Source organism: Mastacembelus armatus, chromosome 21, assembly GCF_900324485.2.
Source record: "Mastacembelus armatus chromosome 21, fMasArm1.2, whole genome shotgun sequence".
Classification (NCBI taxonomy): Eukaryota; Metazoa; Chordata; class Actinopteri; order Synbranchiformes; family Mastacembelidae; genus Mastacembelus; species Mastacembelus armatus.
The window spans coordinates 21,178,858-21,197,019 of NC_046653.1; the positions used below are offsets into that span (position 1 = coordinate 21,178,858).

Here is an 18,162-nt window from a genome sequence, read left to right on the forward strand (position 1 = left end):
TGTTTACAGGGCCCTTAGCGATGAGGATGTCGTCACCAGGAAACTGGTCATCGATGCCGAGGCTTTCCCCTGTTTTTATTCCAGGCGTTCCAGTATGTGTGTGACTTAATGTTTTTCCTTTTAGAGGATCCTGCTCCTTTGGGGATCGTAGAGGATATTCAGATAATGGAAGGATATGACAAGTGGTATCCCCACTTCCAGGCTACGCACCATCACTTATTATTGGCTGCGCTCTGTGGTTTCATAAACTTTAGAATGAAACAAGTTTCACATTTGGCTTTCACGCCTCCCTCCTGTTAAAGCTGTGTTGAAATGTTAAAAGATTTGCTTGGAAAAGATTTGAGGGAGTAAATGTTATACTTATGTCTTGCTCTATATAGATGCAGTTTCAGGCAGTGGACACATTATTGAACAATATTGCCTCATGTCATGTCCAGTTTAAGTTTTTTAAGGGTCTGAAATGATTTGGGTTGGATCGAGGGCTGGATCTTTTCTTGTCCTCTACCCAGACCTCATCATTATGACTTTTATGACACAAACTGTTCAGTTTTTCAGATTAAATTGTGCAAACAAAAAAGACCAGAAAGAAACGTACCCTCAGTCTGAGGCCTCCCCTAATTATTTTCATACAGGCCCTTAGCTCCAGTTCATACTCATGACGCTTTGAGTTGTGTTGACCGCATGAAAATGAGCAGTAATGTGGAACATTTCAGCAAGAACATCATCTACTGTGATTCTCTGAGATCACTTTGGCTCTAGGTATTCGTGTTTTGGGACCCAGCGGGGATTAAAGTAGTTTAAGTGTTTTTAAAGGAGCCCTTAAATAACAAAGTATTAAAAACACATTGTTGTTGAAACTATACAAGTTGCCCGACGTCTTTCTGTCAGCAACTGTGGTTCAACTTGACCCTCCCTGTACTCAGGAGTATAAATGGCGAGAACTTGAAGAGCAGCGTCAAGCCCAGAAGCTCCAGAGACAGCTGCAGCAGGAGCAGGCCTACCTGCTGTCCCTCCAGCAAAACCAGAACCTGGACAGTAGCAAAACACCCCAGCTACAGAGCAGCAAACCCCCACAGAGCCTGGAACCTGACAGGGTAAAGCCTGTGCAGAGCCCTGAACAGGATACAACAAAACCACCACACAACACTGACCTTGAGAAGACACAGTCTGGTCCAAATCACAGTCTGGAGAAAACCTCAGAACCCAAGCTACCTGCCTCTGAGCCCCAGGGCCCCGCGCCTGACTCTGAGCCAGTCAGAGAGGTGAACCCTGCAGCTTCATGCTGCCGCTGTAGAATGCTTCCTTTGCTTGTGTGTACTCACTCCCACAGCTTTGGGTGTGCTGTGTATACGTGGTGATGGCTAGCTGCTGCTGGTGTGGGATGTATAGACGCTTTGTAGAAAAGCTATGTGACTAGAAATAACAGTTTCTTTCTGAACTCACAAGTCTAATAATTAAACAGGTCCATGATGCAGGAACAGGGTGGTGATACTGGACCAAGACTAGGTGGCCTCCTCTGTATTTACTCTCTGTCTTGATTGATTTTTTTTTTCATGGGATTGATCAGATTGTGGTTATTTCTGCTATAGAGAGTTCAAATCTGAAGCCTTCTGAAAGGATCTGTATTTTATAACTCAGTTCCTCCAAAATAACATCAGGCTTTATGAAGCGGTAAATCTTTTTCAAAGATACTGTAAATAAATCTAAAACAGAGTCACAGGCCACTGACCTGACCCAGATCCCTTGTACAAATAAACACTGATGCTTCTCTGCAAATGTTTTAGAAAAACATTATTTAGCTGTTTCCCAAATGTTCTCAGAGTTTCTTCCATCTCGGCCACTTTGGAGGAATGTGAACAGCACAGAGACGCCTGCTCCTCTTATCAGCCTCCCTCTTGTATTTGCCACCATACTAATGAAGTTACAGTAATAATGAGCCACCTCATTAGTCCTCAGTCTGATCCCTCATCGCTTTTTTTTTTTTTGGTGTCCTGCTGGTGCCTGTTAGCACCTGGTGGGGGGGAGGAAAAGGCTGCTGCAGGAGTGTTTACCTCACAGGTCAAAGAGCTGCCAGGAGGTTGAAGGTCTGTCGTTCAGGTGATGCAGAACATGTTGGAGGATGAACTTGGCCAACAGTGTCTGAGCAGCAGTTGTTTATAGTGTGTTGTTTGGTCAAAGGTCAGTAGGTGAAGGTTTTAGGCAAAGGGCTTTTCTGGTTAGTTACAACTCTGGGTCTTGTTTTTGTAGTTGTGTAATAACAATCTGAGCTTTAGGAACTTTGATAACTTTTAAAAGCAGATTTGTTATCAGTCTACATGCTGAGTAGTTTTAATGAAAGGCAGCGTTTGACTTGTCTACAATTCAGTTTCATTCAGAATAGTGTAATATATGTGTGTGTTTCAGTTCAAACAGTGTCCTGGACCTGTGTGTGTGTCCTAACCCTTCACCTTCATGACTGTCTCTCTACATGAGAAATGCATGACTTTCTGAATTGGTCATGGTGCTGTTGTTCTACTAGCAGGGATGTGGGAATAATCTGGCAACAATAACATTTCTGCCCCTGAGGCTTTGTTATTCTGCTGGTGTGCCTTTGTCAGCAGACGACTTTCTGATGTGCTTGTACTACTACTGTACAGATCGTCTCTTCTCTGCAGGAGAAAACTAACACACCGTAGTGCCTGATGGCTTCTCAGCACCCCCTCTCCTCCCTGTCCTCTTCACGTACTGACTCACATCGACCTGTACTCTCAAACCACCACTAATGCCGCTGCCTGTATGTGTGTGCTCCTTAGGCTGATGAGCGATACCGGAAGAACATCCAGGGTTCTCCTCAGTCGGCTCAGACCAAACCACAGCAGCCTCCGGTGCCCCCACGCTCCGAGTCTTCCTACCCCAATGGGAACTCAGCATCTGAGGCGCCCGCCATGCACCGGCCTGTGGAACCACAGGTAACCACCATAACCTCAGTCCCCGCCTCCCTTTCTTGAATGGGTCCTTCTTCCTTACTTCTGTTGTACAAAGTCAGCATTTTGAATTGATAACAAGTGGATCATTTAAAAAATCTGCTGGTGCTTTTTCTCCTGCAGGATGTAACACTTTTGTAGCTTAATGGTCAGATTGAAGCAGAAGGATCTGATTTAGCAACTTAAAAACCAGGATGGTCCCTTCATCTCCTGGTCTGTTTGATTAATCACATCAACAGTGAGAATAGATTGTCAGACTGGCTGTGAAACTAAAAACGACTGACAGGAAGTTGAAGTGTGACTGATATCTGCTGGGCTGTTTTTCTTCAGTTTCTCTCTTGATGACTTGGCAAATGATTCCAGCCGCATCTGCAATTTCTTGTCTGAGACATTGACAGTAAAGCCTTTTTGATTTTCAAACTCTGCCCGTGATGCGGCCATCGACACAGTCAACTCTGCAAACATTTTGCTTATAAATCTGCCATGTTCCTCTGTGAATGGATCAAAATTGGGTTTGTTGAGTGGATGCTGTCAGCCTGAGTGCGGAGGCTCACCTCGCACCAGCTTCGACCTCGCTGTAAGTGAAGAGATTTATGGTGCTGTTGTTCATTTTGCAGCATTCGAGCCTTGTTTGCAGCTTCACACTGATGTGGTAGTGTCTCCCATCTCCAGATGCTGCCTGTTCCTTTAAAACCCTTTTCTCTTTGCCATAACTGATCAAGTTTCTCTCTTTCAGGTGGTTTCTGGCTTTTTTTTTTATTTTTTTATTTTTTTAGATGTTTTTACTTACTGTGCTGCTTTGAGATTTTCTCCTTTGTGATTTTGTGTCCAAATGTGGAATTTGTGGATCCACTCTGGCTCAGGTTGTTTCATCTGGGTGATGGACACTGCCTGCTGCTGTCTCTAGACTCTTCAACATCAGGGTTGTCATCAGTTCATTTTATCTAAAGCTGTGAAACTGCATTAATCTCTGAGCTACTGACTGAATGTTCTTGTTACATGAGAACACAAAGCCAGTGGATGCTGGTGAAAAGTTTTTGTTTTTTTTGCATGGAAAAAAAAAGTCTTTTCTTTTTGCAAAATGAAAATGAAATGATCACAACCCTGATTCTCTTCTCCCCTGATGAACTTTTTGATTGGCAGGTTATCCTCCCAGCTGTCAGCACAAACAAAAGTAATCTCACTAAATGTCTAATTATCAGTCTCTTTATTTCCCCCGTGTGTGTGTGTGTGCGTGTGAACATGAAATGTTTGTCAATGGTATGTTGGGAGCTTGTACGTCTCTGCTCCACATACTGTACCTCCTCATTGTGTGCCGGTGATTATAATCATCCATAATTCATGGGCACACAGATTTGCAGCAGGTTGACTCAGACAGCATTAGTCATCTTCCCGCTGAAGGATTCGACCCACTAAGCATGAATAATCAGAGTTCGTTGAAGTCAATCTGTTTTGAATATGTCACACAGATTAAATTATACAAAAATGATGCTGTCACTTGGTACAGTGGGGGTGAGGGTGAAATTCACTGGTGCAATATTGAAGAGTTGCCATAATGTTAAGTGGATTAATCTGTTTTTCTCTCATTAGCTGCAGCTCATCAGACTCAGATATGGTGTTTTAATACTGTCGTGTATATGTATATATATATATATATATGTGTGTGTATATATATATATATATATACACACACACACACACACACACACACACACACACACACACACACACACACACACACACCAGTGTGCTGACTCAAACTTTGACAGGTTCAATTTGAGGTTTTCTGACTAGAGCTTATCAAATAAAACCAAAGCTCCAGTCTGTAGAAACAGACAGCTACAACTGGATATAAAATCTGATCTCATGGTGCCCAATTCCAGTTTCCAGGTCATAAATGAAACTGTGTATTATAAGAGACACTTGACTGGAATTTAAATACAGTAGATATATTTTATTTTTAACACGTTTTCATTCATAAATGACTAAAAATTCATTTGTCAGTGCGTTCCCAGATGACGAATGTCTGTTCTATAACCTCTCATATGAGCTGTGACTGATGTCTTTGACAACTTTAAACAACATGAACCATGTGGTTAAGGTGCAACAAACCCAGAGTCCAGGGTCAGAAGTCCCAAGCTTTTTTGCTCCAGCCATGAATGTGTGCACGCTGTATGAGCTGTGTGAGATTCAGTACATGTGTACTGTGTGTTTGCATGCCAACCTGTCTTCCTGCCTTGTTAATACAGCTGGTCTTCATGCTTGGTGATGAGGCTGAGTCGTCCTGAGAGCTACAGACTCACGTTGTCTAATGTCCACTGTCACACGGTGTTGATGTAAATACGACCACACTGGAGACTTAACCTAAAGCAGAACATATAATGAGGCACATCTAATTATAGGTCAGATTCCAAAATAAATATGTCCTAATTCACGGCACTTGGCACATATTCAGGTTATACGTGGTGTTTGTTGGGAAATTAGAGTGGCAGGAAAAAGTAGGTGAACCCTTTGGACTTACCTGCACTTCTCTATAAATCTCTCTAAAATATGTTCAGGTCTTAAAAGTTGTAATCATCAAGAAATGCAATATATTTCTTTGCTACACAATTTGTAATGAATGTAACATTCAAACATTTACAGTGTAGGTTGGTAAATGACATCCAGGCAAATGAGTCCAGGCAGTTAATACAGATCGGAGGTGTAGCTTAGAGCCATTTTCACTCATAAATAAAACAAGTAAACATTATGCATTTTCTGTTCACAAGAATTATCTGCTGTGAACCATGCATCACCAAAGAGAGAACATGAACGGCTGATTTGCATGAAGCTGGAAAGAGTGTAGCTATTGGACAGTCTAGACAGATGTTTTATAGCACAGAGGCTACTCTCCGTAGAAGTGGGCAAGCAGCTAAAACCCAGAACCCTCAGGAAGATGACAGTGACAGTAGATGGCTTAAATGATTGGAGCTGGCTAAGATCTTTGTTGATGAATCCAGCATTTGCAAATCAGGGTGCACAGTTTTAGCTTATCGTCATCAAGGGGAGAATTAATATCCAAGTTCCTGAAGGCATCTTACAGGATACTGCCAGGGTGGTTCAGTAAAGCAGGATTGATCATTTATTAAATATTAAAGGCTTCACTTCCTTTTTGCACCAGCAGTTTTAATGCAGGTGGTTCAGTGACAGTTAACGGTTTAAATGATTGACGTTACAAAGTGTTAAGTGGATAATTTCCAACACATTTTGATTGGGATGACCTTCCTTTTGCTGCCATATTTACAGTATCAATTAATCTGAACAGTAAACAAGTTGAAATACAAAATGGCATAGAGTGTAACAGTATTAGACTCAAGGACCACTCAGCTTCATCTCTCCATCCAGCTTGTGCTTTTGGTTGCTGCTGTTTACATTTTTCCCCATGTGAAATCTAATGTATGACACTGTTTGCTGCTCTGGCTGCACCTTTTCTCCTGTCAATTAATTAATGTAATTCATTAACGTTAAAATAAAAGCTCAGAGTGCAGCGTGAAAGGTGCAGCCACAGTGCCAGCAAGTACAGGTACATGTATGTACAGAGTGTTCCTCCGCTCCTCTTGCTGCACTCTAAAAGCCTGGGTTCTTTAGGCACTCTGTCGAGATTTGGAGCCATCGTTGCCAAAAGCTCTTCAGAACTCTCCCACTGCTGATTTCATTCATTCACTGTTAAACAGTCTTACCCGACACATCACTTTCAATGTGGCATAGGTCTGAAATGAAGATTAATGTAGAGGCAGCAGCAGCTGAAGGTAAAATCCAGATTAAATTCATATCTGTTCCCCCTGCTTAAGAACTCAGTAACAAATCTTTCATTTTTATCCTTACCAGCTGCTGTGTTGAAATTCTGAATATCACCAGAACACTGGAGAAACAGCATGTCAGCAAACAGGGATGAAATGAGAGGCCCAGTGTAATGTCCTCTCAGTCTGTGCTTGTGACTAATTGGACATTATAAAAAAGGCAGCAGGTTTGGCTCTGTGATAAAACTTTTTAACATTTACTTGTGAGAGCAGGGGACAGTAAATAGGTGCCTGAAGAAGGTTTGCAGCCTGTGAGAATTTCTTTAATATCGTTCCTTTCTAAATCACACCTGGAAAAGCTTCTTCTCTGCACCAGCTGCCAAATATCGAGCAAGTATTGTAGCCGTTTCTGTCATGGTGCTGTCATCCATAATGAGGATCTCATTTAAATGATGGATGAGCTACATATTCCATCCCTGACGTTACAGCTTTACGCCACTGTTCCTGAAGCTTTTCCAGCTCTCAGGAAACTATTTCAGGCTCTCATGGCTCCAATCTTACAAAACCCTAAAGATACCCTGAAGCCTCTGTCCTTGTCAGAGTGCACTGCATGCAAACTCACCCGCCCTCCCCCAATGTGTTCTGTTTTTTGTTGTCTGTAAGGTCCGTTCCCATCTGGCTGCATTAAAGAACAGCAGCAGTGTGGCCTCATCAAACTCCTCCTCTGCCACCCCGCCCGTTGTGTCTCGGTCGCAATCCTTCAGCGAGCCGCTTGCAGCTAGCTTTGAAAATCTTCACCTTCGCAACACCCAGGAAACCCACCAACATCATCAACCTCCATCTTCATCATCATCATCGTCCTCATCATCAATACCTGCACGCACTGACCCACACCCCCACCCCCAGCCTAGGCCCTCACCTCATGAACCAGGCCGTTCAGAGGAGGTCCCGCCCAGGGTAAGGACAGGAAGACAGACCCCTGTAGTCTGGCAGCAGTAGAGAACTGACACCAAATTGGACAATTGCCCAAATTCACAGAGAGATCAAACAGTCCATTATTCTCAGCTGTTCAGTTCATTCCATTAATAGCCTCCCATCCAACGCTTGATTCTTTCTGCAATCAATTATTCATTTTTTTACTGCATTCCCTTTTCTTGTGGTGCAGGAAAAAAGGCTTGTAGGGGAATTTTAAATGACTTATTTAAGTCCACATTAACAGGTGAGCAGATTGTTTGGTAGCATTAAATCTCGTTAAATAAGAAAGAGGACATTTATGTAACTGAAATGATGCTGACGTGAAGAGAAGTGTAATGTAAGAAAATATATAATCCAAAGTCATGGCTACAGACAACTGCAGAAAAATTGGTTATCTTTAGTCATTTTGCATTACTGTGCATCAGTAAATGCTGGAGCTATTAGTGTTTTACACCCATGAATGAAACAGAAGAGCAGGAGTCATATCAGACCTTTAGTTTAATCTAACTACTACTGTGTAACTTATGTGTTTAATTAAAGTTGCAGGTACAAGTTGGGCAAAAACCAAATCAGACTCTCACAGGTAGTTTTCTGTTACTATAAACAGTCTGTGGTCTCTTTTGAACACAGCTGTGGGTATTGAGACCGTGCCCAGCAAAGGACAAGATGAGGCAATCTGTCTTTGTCTCGTGCTGCTTCTCTTGTCTCTCCACAAAAATGTAGACTGTCACTGTACAAACTCAAAAGGACGCCAAAGTAACTGCAGGAGAGGAAAAATAAGCAGAGGAGTTTTCCCCAGCTCAACATATAGGGTGTTGGGTGCCATGGCTAAAGACAGGGTAGCTGTTTTGCACTACCCACAAGTGTGGGGAGTTAAAAAAAAACAAAAAACTGAAAGATCTAAATCTGGTCATCTGAGCCAAAGTTAGCTGTCCACCAGAAAAGAAACCCCCCTGTAATAAACAGAACTGCTGCCAAGCTGAACCACAGTCCTCAACCTAAACTTGTAAACAAAGCAAAATAATGGCTGAATGGCTGGATGGGAGTTGTGTTGTGCACGGCCGTGCTGTGTTGTGCTGTGCTTTGGATGCTATAACATGTTCTGCACTGGCTTTACTGAATTTGCTTGTGGTGTAAGGTAAGACTGTGTGAACAGTGACTACTGCTGTGATAAAGTTTGTTTCTCACTGGTGTTCTGGAACAAGAGAGGGGAGATGGTTTAAATATGGTGTGTATGTATGAGCTGGTCACTGTTTTATCACAAAAGGTTCCTGTCAGGACTACGTCACGGTCCCCAGTGTTGTCAACGCAAGACTCACCTCATCATCATGGCAACACAACACATAGCAGCCATATTGTGCATCGCAATGCTACCAGGTAAATTGATATAATTCTTTTTTTAACTTAATATTTTTAGTCACAGAATTTTATATATAAATAATTTATAGACTACACCTATGAATTTATGTGCAATTGATGGATCTAAAATAGTGATCATTTGTAAGTTGGAATGGAGTTAGAGTGAGAAAAAATGGGCCCAGAATAGTGCCCTGTGGGGCGCCACAGGTTATGTATGTAGAACACCGTAGTGAAAATACTATATGCTTACTGAGAACATTTTGGGGAGCTGAATCAGTCTAAGGCTGATCAGATCTTAAAAATCTACAATATCAAAAAAAAAAAAAAAAAAAAAAAAAAAAACATTAAATGGTGTGAAGTAGTGTTCAGGCTCCAGGCTGCTGTTTATAAGATATGTAATTAAAATGACATGGAAAAGACACACAGAGGATTGTGTTTGGAGTTCTCTTGCACTCACTCACTGTGGTGCTATTATCTATCTGTCATTTGTGTAGGAGGGTTTATGTAACATGGCTAGCACTCTAACCTTGTGATACTTTCTGATGAGATTTTCTTTGTGTTATCTCTCCCTTCTAACCCTGCAGTGCTTTATTTTATTTTTTCCTCTACAACGGCACATACTCTCTTCGTTTGGTTTTATTTTTTGACAAAATATAATCTAATGGTCATTTCAGAGCAACAGGTTTTTTTTTTTCCCAGTGTATTAATTTTTACATGAAACATTGTTTTAGATTGAAAAACCTGTTTGTTTTAAAATGAAATCACAGCCCCATCATTAGGGTCTTCATCAATGGCTATATCTCTGACTTTCTGACCATTGTCTGTTGGCTCTGCAGTGGGGCGGAGCCTCGGCTGCTGTGGGAGCGAGTGGAGAAACTGGTTCCCAGACCAACCAGTAACAGTGGCAGTGGGGGGTCCAGTTCCTCCAGCAGCTCCAGTAACTCCAGCTCTCACCCTGGTTCTCACTGTGGCTCTGGAGAGAGGTTCAGGGCCCGCTGTGAGTTCACAAACAGTTAAACAAATCAGCACTTACAGATTTGCAGGAGGTGGACGATATGCCTTAAATGTAATTCTGATAAATATTAGTTTAGTAAAGAAGCTGTACACATTGGTGAAAACACACACACACACACAGACACATTTAGATTCACAACATCACCTTTTAGAAAAAACTGACTGTTTCACTTCCACCTCCTTCAGCCTCTTCCAAGTCTGAGGGCTCGCCCCTCCAGCGGCCAGAGAATGCTGGGAAAAAACCAGAGGAGAGGAGGGACTTGGTCAGGCCAAACAAACCAGCGGTGAGATTTGATTTGAAGCTGACTAGCACTGTAGCTCAGTAGCAGGGATAGATGTAGACCCAGAACATTGTGTGTGTGTGTTTCTGGTGGTTTTATATGATGCTACTCTGGGTGTGTTTGATAGCTGAAGTGTGTGTGATGGTTTGATCCCCCTGGGGGATCTTTCTTTAGTGTGTGAATGATAAATAATTGGCTCGTTCTTTGGATTGTGTCCTGTGACCTGCTCATCTTCCAGTAAGACATGGAAATAGTTCTTCCATCTTTGGATTGAACTCAGTGGCTGAGGGGTTTTCTATATTTATCGCTTGCTTTCTCCCCACTGGTCTCTGCCTGAATGGTGGCCATCTTAACTCATGCCTCCTTTAACCTCAAAAATAATTTTTCATCTTTGCAGCTCTAATAACTGTCTCATTGTTAGAATTAACCCACTAACCTTACCTGCAGTAGGAAGAACATCAGCTGAATGACAGTCACTTCTTTCCTTGGTTCATCTTTTGGCTTTGCTGCTCTCACGTTGGCTTCTCTTTGGTTGGCGTACCCGTTTAACCACTCTTCCTCTCCAGCAGCTTTGTTTCCTGATTTATCTTTTCTTAAAGGAAGATTAACTCAGCTCATCTCAGCTAACAACTCAGAAATTGTCCAGATGAAGAACGGACAAAATTCCAGCCAATGGTGGAAAATAAGAGTTGATAAAATGACCTTTGACCCAGGTTTTACCTTCCACCTTTAGGACCTGACAGCTCTGGCCAAGGAGCTGCGTGCAGTGGATGACGGTCGCCCCCCCAATAAAGTGACAGACTATTCTTCATCCAGTGAAGAGTCAGACACCACTGATGAAGATGACGATGAAGAGGTGGACCAGGAAGCAGGTGAAGAGTCGACCTCTGGCCCGGAGGACTCCAGAGCTGTGTATGTATTCAAGTTAAACCGCTGATCTTTGTACTGACACTGCAACAGAGACTGGCACTTGGCAAGGTCAGAATTCTAATTACTAGAACTGCATGTTGATTTACATGAAAATAAGAAATACAGAGATTGTCCTTCCATTTCTGTCTATTGTTGGCACAGCTGTATAATTATTTTTCAAATTGGAGGCGTTTGTGTTGAAAAGCTGTTTTCTCTTCTGCAGTTCTTCCAGACTAAGTAATGGAGAGACGGAGTCAGTAAAAACCATGGTTGTTCATGATGAAGGCGAAAGCGATGCAGGCTCAACACCCTGCAAAGACAGCACGCTGATCGTCAGACAGGTACCGGCTAAAAGAAAAGACGGCAAACACTAAAAATAAGACATGCATGCAAATCATTAACCACATCCTTTTTGTTTTGTTCATTCAAGCCCCAAGTGTTTTTCCATTATGTTCATATGTTGTTATGTTCTGTTCTTGCCTGTGTTGTCACTGGTGAAAAGCAGCTCAATGTTAAAGTTTATTAGCTTAGCATAGATTTTAATTATACATGCATAAACCCCTGAATAATTCAATAATGTTGTTTATTCATATTTATTTAGTTTTTGTTACATTTTCAATGTAGAACATTTGGATTTAGAAAAATTATTTTATCAGTTGATACATTAGCAGTTCAACAGACACCACAAAAGTTGATTTCCTGAGTACTAATATACACCCCCAAATGACCTTTATGTTACTATATAACTGACAACTAACAAGTTTTCTTTCCACCTGTAGAATAGCCACTGTAGTTTACCCTTTGCTCTGGCTAACACCTTCCCTTCCCCTGAACTTATCAGAAACACATCTAGACCCAAAGTCGTCTACCCGTCTTTTTATTTCCAGAGTTCAGGTGACAACAGAAAGCGTCCAGGTCCAGCCCCTGGCCCCGGTCAAACCCAGACCCCAGGCCTGCTTTCAGGCTTTGCCCCAAGCCCTGGCTCAGCATCAGGCATGGGCCTCACCCACCATACCCCCAGCCCCCACCATCATCATCATCACCACCACCACCATCACCCCACGCAGCACTTGGATAGGAACGGCTTTACCGGCCGCATTCACCACCTCCCAGACCTGATCCAGCAGAGTCACCATTCCTCCCCCTCCTCCTCCACATCCAACTCCCCGTCCTCCTCCAGCCTTGTCAGCCCCACCTCCATGTCCCCTCAGAGTCCCCTGGACAAGCTCGGCATCCTCACAGAGGTATGTCCCGCAGCCAAAATGCAGACACCTGCTCCAGGGTGCCATATCTGGTCTAATCTTATGAACAGGAGCAGCAAAGAGAGGTGGAAATTATCATTAGCGGCAATATTTGGGAACAGTGAAGCAGACCCATTTCATTGGTAGTCATTATTTTAAAATGGGTTGGTGTTAGAGGGCTACATTTCAGGGATCATATGAAAATATTTAGTTTTTTTTTTTTTTTGCTATTTTTTCTTGGGACACGCAGTTGACTTTATTGTAGAAAGTACTATGTTTTAAAATGCGAAAAATAAATTTAGAAGGATTTATATCTATTGTTTTGATCTTGTGAGAGCATGTATTTATGGTCACAGGTCTGTTAGTGCTGCTTTAGAGCTTTTTTTTTTTTTTTTTTTTTTTGCTGAAATGTCCTCTGGGACTAGTTTGTGGTTTTACAGGCATCCCCAAACATCTAAATCTCATTTTATTTTCTTGATGTTGCCTATTTTCAATAAATGAGTCATATTCTCACATTCCCCAGACAATAGGTCATAATGAACAGGGCAGTTAGAGGCACAATGGCAAGTATATTTTCCATGGAACTACTTCAGTTTGGTTTCCCCTTTTGTTCTTTGTGTCAACAGCACTCCACATTTTTACCCTCCATTGTTTTTGCCCTTTTCTTCAATATTTATACTTTTAGCCACTGAGTGAATGTCCATCATATTTGCATGTAACACATACGGACAACTTCAGTTTGCCCGCTTGTCTTGTTTACATTGATCGTTACATATAATCATCTAATGCTGTAAATTTGCTATTGATCTTTTGAAAATAACCTTCAGAGTCCTGATATTGTGTCACCACTGAGTCTTATTCTGTCTCTCTGCAGAGCCAGTCCAGTAACAACATGCAGAAACATAAATCTTCTTCCTCCTTCACTCCGTTCATTGACCCACGTCTCCTCCAGGTCTCTCCATCCACCGGCAGTGCCCTCAACAATGTCGGTATGTCCTTTTCCTCAGTGGCATCTGGGAAAAACCAGTCACCAAATGGTTCACAGCCATAAAGGGTTTTAAGTGCTTTTTTGTAACGTCTAAATCCAAGGCCTCAATTTCCATCAAAGGATCCAGGAAATGGAGGAACTCAAAATTCAGCAGCTATGAAGTAATTTGAGTGGATTGGCTTTGATTTGCACATTAAATTCAGGACTAGTTTGGAAAAACACAAAGTTCAGAAAAGTGGGGCAGTTATGGTTGACAAAACAACTGCTTTTTTATGTATACTTTGCTATAATCAGGTTTTTATCACATAATGTACCAGAACATCTTAGGTTCTCCTGTTTAGTTACAAACTTACACTTGGCCAATGAACCAAAATCAAAAACAGGATCCTTTAGGGTGTGTGTGAAAATATTCAGGTCAAATCCAAACTGCTGCAGTTTGTTAGCATGGACACACTGAGGTCACACAGCTAGTTAGCTTCAGCTGTTTACAAATAAAGCTCTTCTTATCAGGGCAGTCTCCTGTTCCCATCATCCCTCAGAGGACTGGCCATCATCATGGCCAGATCTTTCAGACTTAAGGGCTCTGGTATGCAGAGCTATTACCTCACCTGATGCAGCTGGTGACCAGCCATTGACCCCTTTATTGTACTAGATCGTTCAGTCTGCATTTAATCACTGATTTGATGACTTTAGATTTTCCTACAGATGTCTAAAGGCCAGATGGCAGTTTAAGGGAGGAGGTTGTCCACGTTCTGATACAGAAACCTTCAAATAATGTGATGCCATGGCTGCAGAAATGCAATACAGCTTATGTTTTCCAATTTCTATAACAAATGAGAAGATTTGAGCAGATCCATTGCTTTTAATCATTTCCTCAGATAATAGTTAAAAACAAGTTTTCTGGACTCTGCTCTAATCAACTTTCTTTCTATTGCTGACCATTTCACTGACCCCCAGCCTGCCCAGTAAATTCTACATCTACACTTGGACTTTGTAGGCTATGGCAACGATGCCCGGCTGGCTGAAGCGTTGAGGGCCGACCCATCTCGGAAGGGCTCCGTGGTCAATGTTAATCCGGTCAACACGCGCCCTCAGAGCGACACTCCAGAGATCCGCAAATACAAGAAGAGGTTCAATTCTGAGATCCTATGTGCTGCACTCTGGGGTAAGAACCAACATAAAAACCTTTAAAAATGATCAAATTATAACCAGTTTACTTCAGTTCATGACCAAATTTACGTGACCGAAATTAATTTCAAGAAGATTATATGGAAAAAAAGCCACAATTACATCAAAAGAAGTCATTTGGATTTAATTTAAATCTAATTTGTTAATCATCTAAATTATTGCTATATATGTTTAGAGGTCTAACATCCCCATATTGTGACCTTTTTGTAAACAGCATACAAATGTAAGTAATTTGATGTTACTTTGTCAAAAAAGCCTGTTGCTATTTTCTGACACCACCAGGAGGCAGCAAAGTCCTGATAAAGCTGCACAATGTAATTCCAGCTCTGGCCAGTCTTGCTTGATGTTCCACTATGTGTTTGTGTGTAGGAGTGAACCTGTTGGTGGGAACAGAGAGTGGCCTGATGCTGCTGGACCGCAGTGGTCAGGGGAAAGTTTATCCTCTGATTAACCGAAGGCGCTTCCAGCAGATGGACGTCCTGGAGGGTCTCAACGTCCTGGTCACTATATCAGGTACAAACACACGGTTTATATATATATATATTTGTGAGGACATTCGTTAACATAATGCATTCCTGAGCCACTTACTTTAACTGTCATAATTAAATGCCAAATCCACTCCCTTACCCTGAAGTCAATTCATGGTTTCCTCTTGCTGTTGGATGGACTGGCTTCAAACCCCTGTCCACTCCTTTAATGAAAGCTCCAATATTGTAAATTAGCATCATTTAATTTAAATATTAGGGCTGCACCTATCCACCATTTTTGGAATCAAGTATTCTACCGAATATTTCAACGATTACTGGAGTAATCGGATAAAATTGACGTTTGCATTTTTAAACAATACTACTACTGTTTAAATGTGCCCATGTTACCTTGTGTCGGCTCCGCTGGGTGAGCGGTCTGGTTCACAACTGGATGTTTTCTGTTTAGATGTTGAAGTATTGACGAAATGCTGTTGTGGTTCGCCAGTTCTACTTTACAATACACGCATTGCACCATGGTGCTTATTCTTATTTAAATGATCCCAAACTTGGGACATTTTCTGCCTTTTACAGGCAGTTTTGTTCTCTGTCATAGTGCAAACCTTTGATATGGAAATGTGTTGGGCGACAGTGATTACGGTCTGTGTGGAACAATGATCCCCATGCGTAACAGGTCCAATAGTTACACGTTACACATGCACAAAACGTATCCTAACTTTTTTTGTCAAAATTTTGTGTGTGTTGTTGCATTAAAATTTTTACACTGCTGAGTTCCAAGATTTGTCAGATTGAAAGTCCATTGTCTTACTTCTGCTCTTTCTCAATTTCTCATACACGCGCATACACACGCGAGTGCAATCATAAATGTCACAACAGATATTTTGAGCTAAACGGATGTTGGGAAACTCTGAGTGAGACCCTGTCATCTGTGCACGATATGTAACACTGACAGACAAGTGAGCAGTCCATGACATAAGGAAACTCAACAGAACGACATATGTTGACATCCGTCTATGGAAGATTTGTTAGGATGTAAAAAATACACGTCATGGAAATTAACACTGACTGTTTTCATTAGAGGCTGACAGATACTTCCTAACCAATCTCGGCCTGTGTAATCATTTTCCTAGAGACAGTGTGAACAAGACTACATAGAAACAGGTAACACATTACCACTTCCTGCAATGATGCAAAACTGAATGCATGAACCATCCATACTGAGATTCACAGTGTAAAGAAATCTCAGTAAAGTCAGAAGATATTATAAATGGCTTTCAGGGTTACATTCAATAATTTAGGCCCAAAGTGATAATATAGAAAATGAATGATCTGTGCCTCTTTAACAGAAACATTTTGACCTTGTTTAACTTTTTCCATCAGGTAAGAAGAACAAGCTCCGTGTGTACTACCTGTCCTGGCTGAGGAACAAGATCCTGCACAATGACCCTGAAGTGGAGAAGAAACAGGGCTGGACCACTGTAGGAGACCTGGAGGGCTGCGTCCACTACAAAGTTGGTAGGTCACATTCTCACCGCCTGTTTTTAAATAGAAAAATTAGGGATTTTAGTAACAACACTAGAAAGAAATACCAAAGAAAATTTCAGCACCATTGGTACTAAAATGAAGAAAACTAGCTGAAACAGTACCTTATAAATTGAAGGTCAGTCCTATGTAAAAACTTTAAACTGAAGGTCATCTGCAAAATAAACAGAAGGATAAACAGAGAAAAATGACTGATTTTGTGCTGAATGAACTCTGTCACATGTCTCTAATTCAATCTTTCTGATTTCTGTTCCAGTAAAATATGAGAGGATCAAATTTTTAGTTTTAGCCCTGAAGAACTCAGTTGAGGTCTATGCTTGGGCACCCAAGCCCTACCACAAGTTTATGGCCTTCAAGGTGAGTGAATCGACAAACTGATGAATGCGGTTTTTATTACCACAAATATATAACGTTTCTTTTCAGACTAGAGACAGCCAAAACGCTCTCTCAAAATAAGCCTCACATTATCTTTGCCCCTCCCATCTCATCCTGGTTCCTGAGGCTACCACATGAAGTTTGGACACCTGGTTAGGACAAACTATACAGAACTATATTACTATACTCAAGGTTGCTAATGTTTCCAAAACAAACACAATAGTCTTAGATGCCAACACCCAGAATGAAGAATGTCACATTTGAATTAAATGGTAGTAATGATCTCCATTTCTAAAAGCCAAACCAGTGTTAACCCTGGTTCTGCTCTTTCTCTTTCTGCGCAAAAGAATCTCGCCTCTTCGATCAGGCAGCCACCGTTTCATGCTTTTAGCTGCAGAGACATGCTGCGGCTGGCTGTTGGAAATACCTTCTACTACGCTTCTTAACCTTGGCTAAGTGGCAGGCGGGGCTAATTTAGACCGTACTTTGACAGCGGAGAGTAGAAAAGTTGGAAAAACAACAGAAGGGCTGTAGGTAGCAGAGTGTCATAGAGGGGATTAAAATAGCTGAGACATCAGATCATGCTCCATTTTTACTTAATATACCAGACAATGTCTAAATTCTTTGTGAATTTATCTTTAAGGTTTATTTAGACTACAAATGTGTTGAATTGTGTTTGTACAGCTTGAATCTCTGCACTAAAATATTTACTGATCTCACTGAAAGAGGCTGCAAAAAACACTACTTTCTGACCTGTGCCTTTCAGTCTTTTGGTGACCTGGTGCACAAGCCGCTGCTCGTTGACTTGACTGTGGAGGAAGGTCAGAGGCTAAAGGTCATCTATGGCTCATACTCAGGCTTCCACGCTGTGGATGTCGACTCTGGAGCCGTCTACGACATCTACCTGCCTACACACGTAATAACACAAACATATACACACACACGATATTTTACATGCATGTTTGCTGGTGCACTAAGGATATTCAGTTCTCTACAATAGAAGCAAAGTTAGTGTGATTTTTTTGTTTCTGATTTAAGTTTCCAGTTTTAATCATAAATACAA

The 18,162-nt window shown here is 41.6% G+C and overlaps 1 protein-coding gene and 1 long non-coding RNA gene across 5 annotated transcripts in view; one reads left to right on the top strand and one right to left on the bottom strand.

The window, feature by feature from the left end:
- Positions 1-18,162, top strand: part of LOC113122888 (mitogen-activated protein kinase kinase kinase kinase 4) — a 69,533-nt gene that overhangs the window by 45,315 nt on the left and 6,056 nt on the right. For 2 of the 4 annotated variants that reach the window (XM_026294532.1, XM_026294533.1), the window contains 15 exons: positions 924-1,262; positions 2,793-2,948; positions 7,406-7,699; positions 8,985-9,094; positions 9,913-10,073; positions 10,277-10,374; positions 11,105-11,283; positions 11,504-11,621; positions 12,168-12,524; positions 13,396-13,510; positions 14,507-14,674; positions 15,067-15,210; positions 16,563-16,697; positions 16,981-17,081; positions 17,866-18,015. In XM_026294532.1, coding sequence (XP_026150317.1) covers positions 924-1,262; positions 2,793-2,948; positions 7,406-7,699; positions 8,985-9,094; positions 9,913-10,073; positions 10,277-10,374; positions 11,105-11,283; positions 11,504-11,621; positions 12,168-12,524; positions 13,396-13,510; positions 14,507-14,674; positions 15,067-15,210; positions 16,563-16,697; positions 16,981-17,081; positions 17,866-18,015 — 2,625 coding nt within the window. The remainder of the gene's footprint in view (positions 1-923; positions 1,263-2,792; positions 2,949-7,405; positions 7,700-8,984; positions 9,095-9,912; positions 10,074-10,276; positions 10,375-11,104; positions 11,284-11,503; positions 11,622-12,167; positions 12,525-13,395; positions 13,511-14,506; positions 14,675-15,066; positions 15,211-16,562; positions 16,698-16,980; positions 17,082-17,865; positions 18,016-18,162) is intronic. The other 2 variants (XM_026294534.1, XM_026294535.1) reach the window with 2 other exon arrangements.
- LOC113122889 (uncharacterized) lies at positions 16,638-17,979 on the bottom strand. The gene is made up of 3 exons (XR_003294912.1): positions 17,853-17,979; positions 16,829-16,878; positions 16,638-16,717 (listed from the first exon to the last, which is right to left on the bottom strand). It is a non-coding gene; the product is annotated as an uncharacterized LOC113122889 (long non-coding RNA).